Genomic DNA, 12,003 nt, shown 5'->3' on the forward strand with positions numbered 1-12,003 from the left:
TACAGGCCTGCCCTAGGCAGCATAACCAGCACTCAGACAAGATGGCAGTTACAGTCCAATAATGTCTGAAAGGCCAAATGTCCCCACACTCCTCCCTTATGCAAGCATATCAATGAAATTATAGGCACCATAATACATTCCATGTTAAAATAGTCATTCATGGCCAAAAAAGCTATGAAAACTTATCCAAACTGAATCTGACTACTAATTCCAGAGGCTCCTACTATGCTGTTGCAGTAGTTCAGCTGTCCTCCCTTGAGGAGCAACTGCATCAGACCTTTGGAGAACTCCCAAGGCCTCACCTAGCAGATGGCTAAAGGAGACCCTACCCCCCTTCTCCCAACACACACAACGGATCACTGCATTTTGAAATAAGCGAAGCAGACATAATACCATTTAAAGAGGTGGAACTTACAGAATCACATACTCTATAGAGTGTAAACCTGCCTACCACTCATAGGCTGCTCCACTAGTACTACCGACCTTCTACATTACAGGCTAACTTGGGACTAAATTCTAATCAAATTGATGGGACCTTCCCCCATGTAAACAAACTTACTGAGAGCCAGTGTTATGTAGTGGTTTGAGCATTGGACTAAAACTTTGGGGACCCGAGTTCAAATTTCTGTTTGGCCATGAAACCCAGTGGGTGACCTTGGGCAAATCATACTCTTTCAGCTTCAAAGGAAGGGAAAGGCAAAACCTGTTCTGAATAAATTTTGCCTAGCAAACCCCAAGAAGGCTCCCTCTTAGTGTCCTTAGGGTCATCATAAGTAAAAAATGACTTGAAGATACAAAACACAACAGCAACAAAATGCACTTATAAACAAACCCATTAAGTGTCTCTTTTTATAATGGAATATAAGAAAGTGTCTTTCTACAAAACACAGAAGCCAAGCTATGCAAATGTAAAAACTATGGGGATAGACCATTCTTCACACTGCCTTGACAGATTCTCTCTTGATGGAGTGACTGAGCATTTAAGAAGTGACCTCCTGTTGCAGCAACCCAGTCCCTGCAGCACTCATGAGTTCCTCATCAGCATCATGCTTCCTAATCTGCAACAGGGACATTAGAACCTTTTCACACCCCTTCTTCTTCCTCAGTGTGCATGGAGAAGATAAAAACTTCCCAGCAGGGTTCATACGGAATTCATCATGAACTAGTTTTCATTTTAGGAAAATAACACTAGACATTAAAAAATAATTACAAACATATGTATCAACAGGAAGATAAGAGCACTCTTAATTACAAGAATAGAAGAAGAACCCTGCTGCTACATCTTCAGATGTTGCTGAATGGAAACTCCAACAATTTCTTATTATTGGTATTGCTGGCTAGATCTGATGGGAGTGTAGCCCAACAACACACGGGAGATCACATTCTACAACCCTGTTATAATCCAAAGCCCACATAACAGGAAAGAGGTCTTCTTCCCCATTGTTGTGACCTAAGCATTCAGTGGTACATTGCTCCTGAATGTAGCTATCTTGGCCAACAGCTTTTGGTAGTTCATGAGCCAAGCATCTTTAACAGAGGAGTTTGTCAGTGTTAAAGCCACTATAAAATATGACTCATCCTCCTCTCCTCACCTTGTAATTCTAGATTTGGCTAGTGACATTTATTGTTCTTAGCTAGGACATACCATATATACTCGTGTATAAGTCAAGGGAAGATTTCAGGGTCAAAATCTGGGATTTTGATATGGCTCGTGGATAAGTCGAGGGTAAAACTTTTGGGGGGTATAAGGAAGGATGGAAAGAGAGAAATAACACTTCCATCCCTTCTTCTTCTTCTCTGGACTTCTCCCAACTGATTCCCAGGTACTTGAGGAGAGGTTTTTAACACTGGATTGAGAAAGGAAGCAAGTGGATTGAAATGGAGAGGTTTTTCCACAGGAAGCAAGGTCTTGCAAAAAGGACTGGAAGGGGGAGGAATTGGTGTTCAATGGAGATGTACTGACCCTTATATAAATCTACCCAAAATTTTAGGGGTAATTTTGGGGCATAAATTTCTTGACTTATAGGCGATTATATACGGTATATGCAAGCACAAAAAGAGGAGGAGGGGGGAATGGATCCCAGAAGAACTTTAATCAGTCTCCAAAGATAAGCATAAAAGGCCTATAGGCCTATTCCCGCCCCCACATGCTGCCAACAATCAGCATTGACAAACCTCTGGTTGGTTTTCCATAGTCACCAGGTTGGCCTATGGAACGAGAAGGATGGACTACGTAGGTGTCTTGTATATCCATCAATTCTTTTCTTGCACTTAAGAAGGTACAGGATTGCAAAATTTATATCAATTTTCAAGTGTAGTGGGCACACTCACCTTGTTGCCCTGAGAATTAAAATACAATCTAGTAACCCTTGCATTTCCTGCTTGACGAAAGCACACCAACTGCTGTGGTCTTGTCCATTCAAACATTCGAACGCTACCATCCTGAGCACCTGTAAGGTCTGGAAAAAAAGTCACATGTGCACACATGAGAGACCAAGTTATTGGCAAACAACAAATGAGTGAAAGAAAAATGGAAAGGAAAGTTAACTGTACCCCTGAATATTTCCCCCCACTGTTAAACTCAGATTACTTACAATACTGATGGACTGGATGAGAAGTCATTCTTTTCACATTATTCAAATTCCGCTTGATGAGCTACATACAAATGAAAGAAAATTTTACAATCATTGCTACATTCACAGCAAAAAGAAAGGATTCTCTGGGGTTCAGATAATGTTTGGGTCCCACACTGAAAAATACAGTCCAAAGTATATTCAGTGCAACTTTCCTCTGGGTAACAGCAAGTATCAATACCAGTATTTCTCATCTGGCGTGCAAATCTTCTAATAACACTCAAAAACATTTTTTGTGTTAGCTGTCTCCATGTAGACTTCTCTTTATGTGCAACAGCATAACACACAGAGAAGGCTATATTCTCTGTGCTACCACAGAAGTTTTGGCTAAGGATAGTACTATCTACATTGATAGATAAAACTGCTCACTCCATGTAGCAAGCTGTTGCACATGAAATGTTTGCCTAGGATAGTGATGGTGAACCTTTTAGCGGCCGAGTGCCCAAGCTGCAACCCAAGACTCACTCATTTATTGCAAAGTGCCGTGTCCCTCTGGCTTTCTAGTAACAAACTTTGTGCTGGGGCAATGGCACATGTGCCCGCAGAGATGGCTCTGAGTGCCACCTCTGGCACGCGTGCCATAGGTTCGCCATCACTGGCCTAGGAAAATAAAGCCCCATGCATCAACTTATTTGTCACCCTTAAATAACTGTGAAATGAGAAAAACTAAAACTTCAATTAGGATTCATGCAGCTTCCAAGCAGCAAGTTAAACAAATGACTAGAAGTAAGTTTTATATGCACACTATAGAAAAAGAAAAAACAGTATGAAATATTTTGTCAATTATGAGTTGGATCTAAACATTGCCTTCTATGATTAGGCAAACTCCTTCTGTCCACAACAAGTTTTGATTCCACAAAAGGGTCTTACAGGTAGAAACTGCAGATGGCTGGATGGGAATTCCCACTCCCTCTGCAGTCCCCAGTGCCATCTCTCTCACTGTTCAAAGAGCATCCCCTCCAACACTCTAGAGCAAATTTTTGGGGAGGAAAACGGGAAGTTGAACTTGACTTCAACTGCTTCCATTAGCAACTGGTTTGTCCCCTGTTTGAATTCTTCAATGGTTGCTGAGGTTTCTGCTCACACTAAAACAATTCCCACAGCATTTCTATGGTTTGTCCTCCACGAGAGTCTTTTGAGAAACAGTTCTCAAGGGAAGCAGCAAGATCTGCATCCAAATCAGAGTACAGATTAAAGGATGGATGCTTGATTTTGCCAAGGTTCTCATTTATTCACCACCAGGCATGCCCCATCTTGCTTTTGTGCAAGTCTTCCTCTTGACCAAGTCTAGGTGCAATATATAGCTGGCCTCCTCCCTGCTTCAAATAGAAATGTAATTCATAAAAGGAGAGCAAATGGTAGTGATGAATGAGGAATAAACAAGAAAAGGAATAGACAACTCTCCTGCAAGTGGAAAACTAACATGCAAAAAGAACTGTTTGCTCCACTCACAGAGAGTTTAAAGAATGTTAATTAGTCAGTCACTTTGTTTATATTCTGCCTTTTCCTCCAAGAGTAGGAAAAGCATTAAAATATGATCCCTTCTATCTGCAATCACAAATGATATAGTTCTCTGCTACTGTACCACTCTGTTTCATGTGGAGATTCAGCCTGAATGGATGCAGAATATGATGTAAAATAAGGTGTGTGTGCATATGCAGAGCCAGATAGCATGCATACTCAGCATACATTTCTAACAGTAAACTTAAACTGTGTATAGTCATGGTGTAATCAGGATCCCTTAGGGTAAAACTGGCAAATAATCTGGTATTTATTGCCATCCAGTGGTCATTATGCCCTCTCATATTTTCTTAGAGAAATAAATGAAATACAAAACGTCTGATTATATTACAATGAATTGTAGAAGCGTTCTCTGGTCTGGTGTCCTTCATGTGTGTCAACTAAAACGTCTATCATCCTTAGCCATTATCTATATAAAGAAGCATAGTGCTGTGGTTTGAGCGCTGGACTATGGAGACCAGGGTTCATCCCAGCTTGGCCATGTAAACCCACTGCATGGGCAAGTCACACTTTCTCAGCCTCAGAGGAAAACAATGACAACCTCCCCTTGGAAGAAACCTGACAAGAAAACCCCATGACAGATTTGCCTTTGGGTTACCATAAGTAAGAAATGACTTGAAGGAACACAATAACAACACCTGCATTAGAACAATAAGAAAAGACAAAATTACGTACCACACCTGCTCCTGTACTAGTCTGCCCACTGCCTAACCATGGCATTGATGATGAAGTTGGCTGCATTTGAGCCACTGTAAAAGATGCTGTGCTAGACTGCGTGAGTGTTGTAGTGGAACCACGGAAATCAATATCATCTGAACTGTAAAGGCAAAAACAGCATTATAATTCTAAATCGCCGACAATTATTTTAAAAATTAGCTTACTATAGTCTGTCCATTATGAGGTATTGGTGACAATAATACTTCTATTTTTTAAAATAGCTAACTGAATATATTTAAGCACTGATCCAAAACTTATGTGAAGGGGCTGGAAACATGGTTGTGGTCCAGTCTACAATGGATACCATTTATCATTTCTTTTTCTTTTTTTTAATTTAAATGTATATGTTTTATATATAGTACTGTATATGCAAAGGAGGTACAGAACAGAATGACAGATATGATGTACATAGAGATCTAGGAAAACTCCAAGACAAGAGAGTGAGGAAAAATTTTAGAGAAGAGAACTCAAATTATACAGAGAGAGAAAAAGAAAGAAAAATAAATCAATAAAACTGGGCACCATGTAAGAAGCTGGGGTTAAGACAACTGTAAAAGCAACTGCATACCTTGGAATTAGTTTTAATGGTGGCAACTAAAAATAGTCTCTTAACCCTTGAGAAATGGGGGAGAGCAACAATGTTCATTCACATTTTGAATCTACATAACTATACTTAAGGTTATATACAGAGTTCTGAAATCTTACTTTTTTGAAGTACAACTCCCACAGCCTCTAGTGGGGGGGGGGGCACTATTCAAGCTGGTGGGGGATTTTGGGAGATGCAGTTTAAAATATTAAGTTTTCAAAATTCTGATCCTTGGTCATTCAGCTTTGGTCTTGTCCTGCCTCCATCTGCACACACAAACCATGAAGCCCTTTGTTCATACTGCATATACTCCACTTATTTGAGAAATGTATGTCCCTAAATCCTGGTCAACTTATATACAGGTCAATACACTAATACTGGTTAGAAAGGTCCTGAAATGAGCACTCCCATGATGGCCCACTCTTCATGCCCTGAGGCAGGAGTTTTTGTGTATGTGCTTGTGTGTGTGAAAGTTTTTCAATCTGATTTGAAAGCCTTCTCTTCCCATCGAAGAAACATCGCTTTTAGCTCTTCTTTGCTATCCCAGTCCGATATGAAAGCCTTCTCTTCCCATCAAAGAAACACCCCCTTTAACTCCACTTCCTTTCGTCCCCAACCCAATGTTAAAGCCTCTTCTCCAATACCAGGGAAGTTGCGTCATGTGGTTGGGAGAGGTGCAGAGAAGGATAAGGAGGGAAGGAAGTGGTGTTTTCCCCTTTCCATCCTTTGTTATAGCTCCCTATGTTTTACCCTTGACTTATCCATGGGTCATATCAAAATCCAGGATTTTTAGCCTGAAACCTTCCCTCGACTGATGAGGTCGACTTGTACAGAAGTATATATGGTATATTCATTTACTTTAAAATTATAGCCCATCTTGTTTTGGAAGCTTAGGGCATCTAACCATTTAAAATTATGAATACTGAATTACACAGGAAAATGTTTCTCTGCGCTGAAATATAATTGAATTCCCTTTCATATCCTCCACACACACACACACACACACTCTCTCCAATTCCAACTCACTCCAAAGTTGTGCCTGAAAAGGTGGATTTTACAATTCCCCAAACTAAACTAAACTAAACTAACAATGCTGAGGTGTCGACTTAGGCAAACTTCCAGGGGGAGCTAGTTAAATTAATAAATTAATTAGGGTTAATTAAAAAAACCCAATAATAGGCAGCAGTGTCCTTTATTCGCAAAAATAATAATTGAGCCTAAGGAAATATTATTTATACATTTATTTAACAGAAAATAATTTGTTACTGTTCAACTCAATGAAGAAAAAACCAACAGCCAAAAAAGAAACTGGATATGGTAAGGAAAGAGGTGAAGGTTAAAAAACAGTAAGTGTTGGCACTTCAGTTGTTCTGCATGTAACTTGACAATTAGGCTTGAATTATATTCATAAGAGAAAGTCATCTGACCTTTTAGATTCTCTGTCATACTCTTCTCCAATCCATATATATGACTGTGCAGCCAAGAGAGTAGAAACATCCAGTTCTTGAACATCATGTGTAGAAGCTAAAACTATTTCATTGATATTTGCCTGCACAGCACAAAGACAAAAGCAACAGCTTAAGTGTTGAGATCAGCAAAATATCAATGTTAGGCTAACATGTTAGGTACTAGACTAGCAAAATGGTAATGATATTGACAAGCACTAATTTTAAACATGACGGAGTAATTTTAAACATGGGTGGACTCCATTTATCCCACCGCTATGACATCACCACCACTGAATAATGGTTGCCATCACAGATGCTTACCATATATCTGAACTTAATACTTCTAACAGTACTACTGTTAGAGCTTCCCAAAGGCAGAATGTGTGTATATTACAAGAACAAGCTATTAAATAGAAGTTAAACATACAGTACCGTTAAAGATTACACTGTCTGTATACAGATGCTTACAGTTACAGAATTTCAAAGCTTGTTGCTGTTTTTTATTACATTCATCTGAGTCCCAACAACTTCTAACACATATCACTCTTTCTCTGTCTCCTCACAATTCTAGCTGAACCTAGCTGCTAGCTGACCCAAAATGCAAACTCCTTTCCTTCACTCTCACATCTCACTCCACTCTTCTCTAACTCTAATCTCTATCATCCTTTCAAAAATCCCCTTAAAATGCTCAGCCAAGCACTAGTAACCACCAACACTCCATTTTCTCACCCTCTCCCACCAGACTGTATAACTTATCTTATATAAGATGCACAGTACAAATAAATAATATAAACATAGCAACATTGGTACAAAAGTCTAGGACATCACAGGGGTTTTACCTTATTAATTGCAAATGCCATTATCATATCTGATTCCTTGTGAATAATTTTTGCCCTTCCCCCAGGATAGCCAAGTTCTGCTTCAACCTAGAAAACATTAACATGGTATTCACTGAATGTATACACTGAAATATTGTACAGTGGTGTGAATAAATGGAAAGTTGAATAAATAAGCCATGCAAAAGAGGTTTAGTAAGTATGCCATTCTTTCAGAAAGTACTCTTGGGATTTCACGTACTCAGTTGAAGTCTACAGCTGTACATTTCAAAACCTAACTCACAAACTACTGTGCATGTGTGTGTTCCAATGTGTCCATGTTACTCCAGCTATAGTGTATCTGGTGTTAATATAAAGATTAAGTATTTGACAGAAAGATTACATAGGGCATGTTATCTTTTCTTTAGCAAGTGAGAGAAAGGAAAGACAGCCCAACAGTAGTTTAAGTGTGGAAAGATTTGGGAGACAGGATACTACCTTGTTTTTGTCTTCTGCTATGCTGTTTTGTATGACCTGCTCCGCACGATCTTCTATGGACTACACCACACCACATGGCCACAAACACAAAACACATGCACAAACAAATATATAAAAAAGAATGAAGACATGCTGAACTAATGTTTAAATGGACACCCTCTTATGACAACTAATGATGATAAATGAACTATCTCTTAATAGATCAATTCATTATGAAAGCAATGCCTCCTGGATGAATAGAAACACAAATGGCACAGTAAATAAATCAAGGAAAAATAAATGCACACAGAAGATTTAAAGTTATGAATCACGAGGCTTGTTGGATTCATAGTAACTACAAGAACTAGATTGGGAAGCTGGTTGAACTTGATGTAGATACAATGCTTCCTAAAAGCTGTGGTTTGACAACAGAGGGCTGCACACACTGGCCACCTGTATCAAACATTCTCTATGCCCACCTAGTTTGGAAGTACAGTGAGCCCGCACCATGGAACCCTCTACAGTTCTCACAGCCCTGTTGTAATGATACTCCACAAGTCATTTCTGTTGCAGCCAACTCTCATAAAAATACAGCCTCCTCTCATTAGGTGATATATATTAGCCTTCAAAGTTCTAGGTGACTTTTTTCAGTTGAAACAAAGAAGTTATGAAAAAGCAGCTGGAACACTGCTTCGAGGAAAATCAGCACAAAATGAAACGAGCAAATAGTCTGCACACTGAACTCCATGGAGATGGCTGCTGTCAGCTATGGCAGATGGAGAACTGCATGGATAGGAGATTCACAGCTGAATGTTGGGGAGATCCACTAGATCTGGTCTGACAAATTATATCAAATGCCTATATAGCCTTACAATTTTAGGGTCATTTTTATATTTGTACAAATGGCATAACTTTCCAATTTGCAGATATGTTTCTATGTATGGATGCATGTTTTGTGTTGGGGACTTTTTACATACTGCAGCTTCTATATGAATTATGGAACCAGTTATATAAAGATGAAACCAACAATAGATACGTATTTTTTACAATGGTACTAATATTCTGTGAAGCTCCATTTATGCAGGTCTAACAATAAAAATTTTTAATGAATTATTTTTTTAGAACCTTAACAACAACCTTAACACAATACACAAAAATCCTAACAAAAACTGACTCTGACTTCCTCTCCCTGCACCAAAACTGATGGCTTACTTTAAAATAATAAACATTTGTGTGCAAAAAGTGCCAGCTTCCCAATCTGGTGCTTTCCAGACATTTAAAATACAAATCCTGTCACCACTGAGAATTGGTTATGCTGTTTGAGGCTGATGGGTATTGAAGTTCAAAATATCTGCAGGGTCTCATGGTGAGAAAGGTGGAAATAATGTAATACATTGTTAAATAAAAATAAAGAGGGAAAAAAACTATTCAAAATAAAAAGCTAAAAATAAAAACTCACTTCAAGATGGACGAAAATTCAATTAATATTGCCTTTTATATACCTCGCTTTGCTTCCTCTTCTTTGTAAATGTGTACCGAATAAAAGTATCTTGCAGCAACTCCTGCTTCACTAGAAAATGCCAGAGTCTCTTTGCAGGCATTGCAGAATAATCTTTTGATCTATACAAAGGAAAATGGGGAGAAAATGGGATTACTGTAGTATTCCTCACCAGAGAATGAAAGAAATGTATCAGACACACACATGCAGGCACACATATCACATGGAAAGGTTGCATATTCACAAATTACTGAAGTTTATATAGTAAGTTCAGAAGCTGTGCAGAATACAACAGGTATTCCAAAGCAGGATCGCAAAGAGTCTCATGAACAAAGAGTGCCTTTGTTTTAGTCCCTTACAGCCCACACAAAACTAAAAAGCACAAAATTGCTGAATGAAGCATAAATTTGACTATCCATTACCGCAGGGTCCTCAAACTTTTTTCCCTTGGGGCCCTTCTTTACATCTTCATGTAGGCATAGTATATTTTGTTTATTTAGTGTGTGCATTTTCATATAACATAATTCAAATTAGAACAGTTTTATTTAAGTAAATTCACTATTCAACTCAACAAATGTGTAAATTTTACAAATAAAGTTTGGGAAGAGGAGGAGTAGGGGGAAAGATCAGAGCCTCCAAGTCTCCTAACCCCCTTGAGCGATTCTCATGCCGCCCCCACATGGGCCCCCACTATTTGAAAACAGCATTACCGTATTTAAAAAAAAGTTTTAAGAAAAGGGCCATAGTCATTTGTAAAGTTTTATTAATTAGCAGCAGGATTAACTGCTGTTAAGTGAAGCAGTGATAAATAGCATAACTCCAGCTGGGAATAGAATTTTTAAACTGGCCATATTCCTTGAACAACAACAAAACTGTACAGGAAAAACAAAGGCCAATCAAGGAGCTATTGTTAATTTACTGCAATTTGTGCATTCACAGTGTTCTTTAAAATCTAAATAATGTTTGCAAAAATTGCTCACTTTAAATCAAAGCACAGAATATGATTTCTTTTTTTAAAAAAACCTTTCCTACTTGAATGGCGTGTTTTCTGGATCAACCATCGCTTTTATTCTGGCAGCAGCTGCTCCAGCTCCTATTCCAGATTCAGGAAAACAGGTATTGATGTAATTTGGTGGTGGTCCTTCAAACTGGTCCATTCTTTCTTGCAGGATCTGTTCCCAATTTTCAAAACTTTTTATCACTGCAATACCCAATGGCGACGTAACTGGAAGATCTAAATCACCAATATAAAGTTCAGCCTCTATTCATATAAAAGTATACATTCCCAATAAAATACTCCCTACATCAAAGCAACCCAGCATCATGGAATTCTTACAGAATCCATTCATATACTGTGTGTGCTCATGGTACATCTGTAGAGGATGGGAACATTATGAATACAGAATGGATTGCACAACATTACAACAAACTTTGTCTGTTGCACCCTACTGATGCAGAAAAGGTTCAGGGCTGTTGGAAAGCTTACAAAAGTTCCTGTGTCAAACCACCATCTCCAGAATCCTCCAACCACTATGGCCATACTGGCTGAGGGGTTTTAGGAGATGTACAGTCTCCCCTCCAAATTTGTGGGGGTTAGTGGCACAAGACAGCCATGAAAGTTGAAAAAACGGGAATATGGGGGGAAAGCTCAGGATGGAAGAGGAGGAGAAGCGTACAAGCACACCTTTCCCAGCAGCTTGATCCTGGGCTTTTTCTCCTGTGGGTAGGGAGCCCAGGATAGAAGAGAAGGAGCAGTGTGCATATGCCCTTCCTGACCAAACTTGTGAATATTCAAATCTGTGAATGTTAAACCTGAGCATGTAGAGGGCTGACTGTACATTAAAGTACTGTGTGACCTTTTTCAGTTGAAACAAAGAAGTTACGAAAAAACAGACCAAGAATCTGGCCAGTATCCCAGGCAGGCCAACCAAATGTCATGCATGTTTATGTCCTGGAATTATTTGCAGCACACAGGAGTACAAACAGCAGAGAATATTACAGACCACTTAGGGGCTTTTTGTCTGCAGAGTAAAATGTCTTCTCTATAATTGCAGACCGAATTTGAGTATTCCATTCTATGAAATACCTACTTAATTCCATTTTTTAAAATGTTATTTAAGGTCCCAACCAAAATTAACCTGTTTACGTGGGCTTCAGTGTTATTTTGTTTGGATTTTCTATATGGTTCCTGTTTTGGCTAGTAGGCAAGCTCCAATTTATCCAACACTAACTCCATAATTGTTACAGTTTGGGATACTTGCCAACTGAGTGCTGTGGTGCTGAATTTTCTCCTGCTGCTGATTGATGT

The 12,003-nt window shown here is 38.9% G+C and overlaps 1 protein-coding gene across 5 annotated transcripts in view; it reads right to left on the minus strand.

Moving 5' to 3' along the window:
* The window catches only part of DMXL2 (Dmx like 2), a 98,579-nt gene that overhangs the window by 11,530 nt on the left and 75,046 nt on the right, over positions 1-12,003 (minus strand). For 3 of the 5 annotated variants that reach the window (XM_042471150.1, XM_042471148.1, XM_042471152.1), the window contains 8 exons: positions 10,728-10,929; positions 9,700-9,817; positions 8,219-8,278; positions 7,745-7,831; positions 6,885-7,006; positions 4,830-4,971; positions 2,595-2,655; positions 2,332-2,459 (listed from right to left, as the gene is read on the minus strand). In XM_042471150.1, coding sequence (XP_042327084.1) covers positions 2,332-2,459; positions 2,595-2,655; positions 4,830-4,971; positions 6,885-7,006; positions 7,745-7,831; positions 8,219-8,278; positions 9,700-9,817; positions 10,728-10,929 — 920 coding nt within the window. The remainder of the gene's footprint in view (positions 1-2,331; positions 2,460-2,594; positions 2,656-4,829; positions 4,972-6,884; positions 7,007-7,744; positions 7,832-8,218; positions 8,279-9,699; positions 9,818-10,727; positions 10,930-12,003) is intronic. The other 2 variants (XM_042471153.1, XM_042471151.1) reach the window with 1 other exon arrangement.

This window comes from Sceloporus undulatus, chromosome 6 (assembly GCF_019175285.1).
Source record: "Sceloporus undulatus isolate JIND9_A2432 ecotype Alabama chromosome 6, SceUnd_v1.1, whole genome shotgun sequence".
In the NCBI taxonomy this organism is placed as follows: Eukaryota; Metazoa; Chordata; class Lepidosauria; order Squamata; family Phrynosomatidae; genus Sceloporus; species Sceloporus undulatus.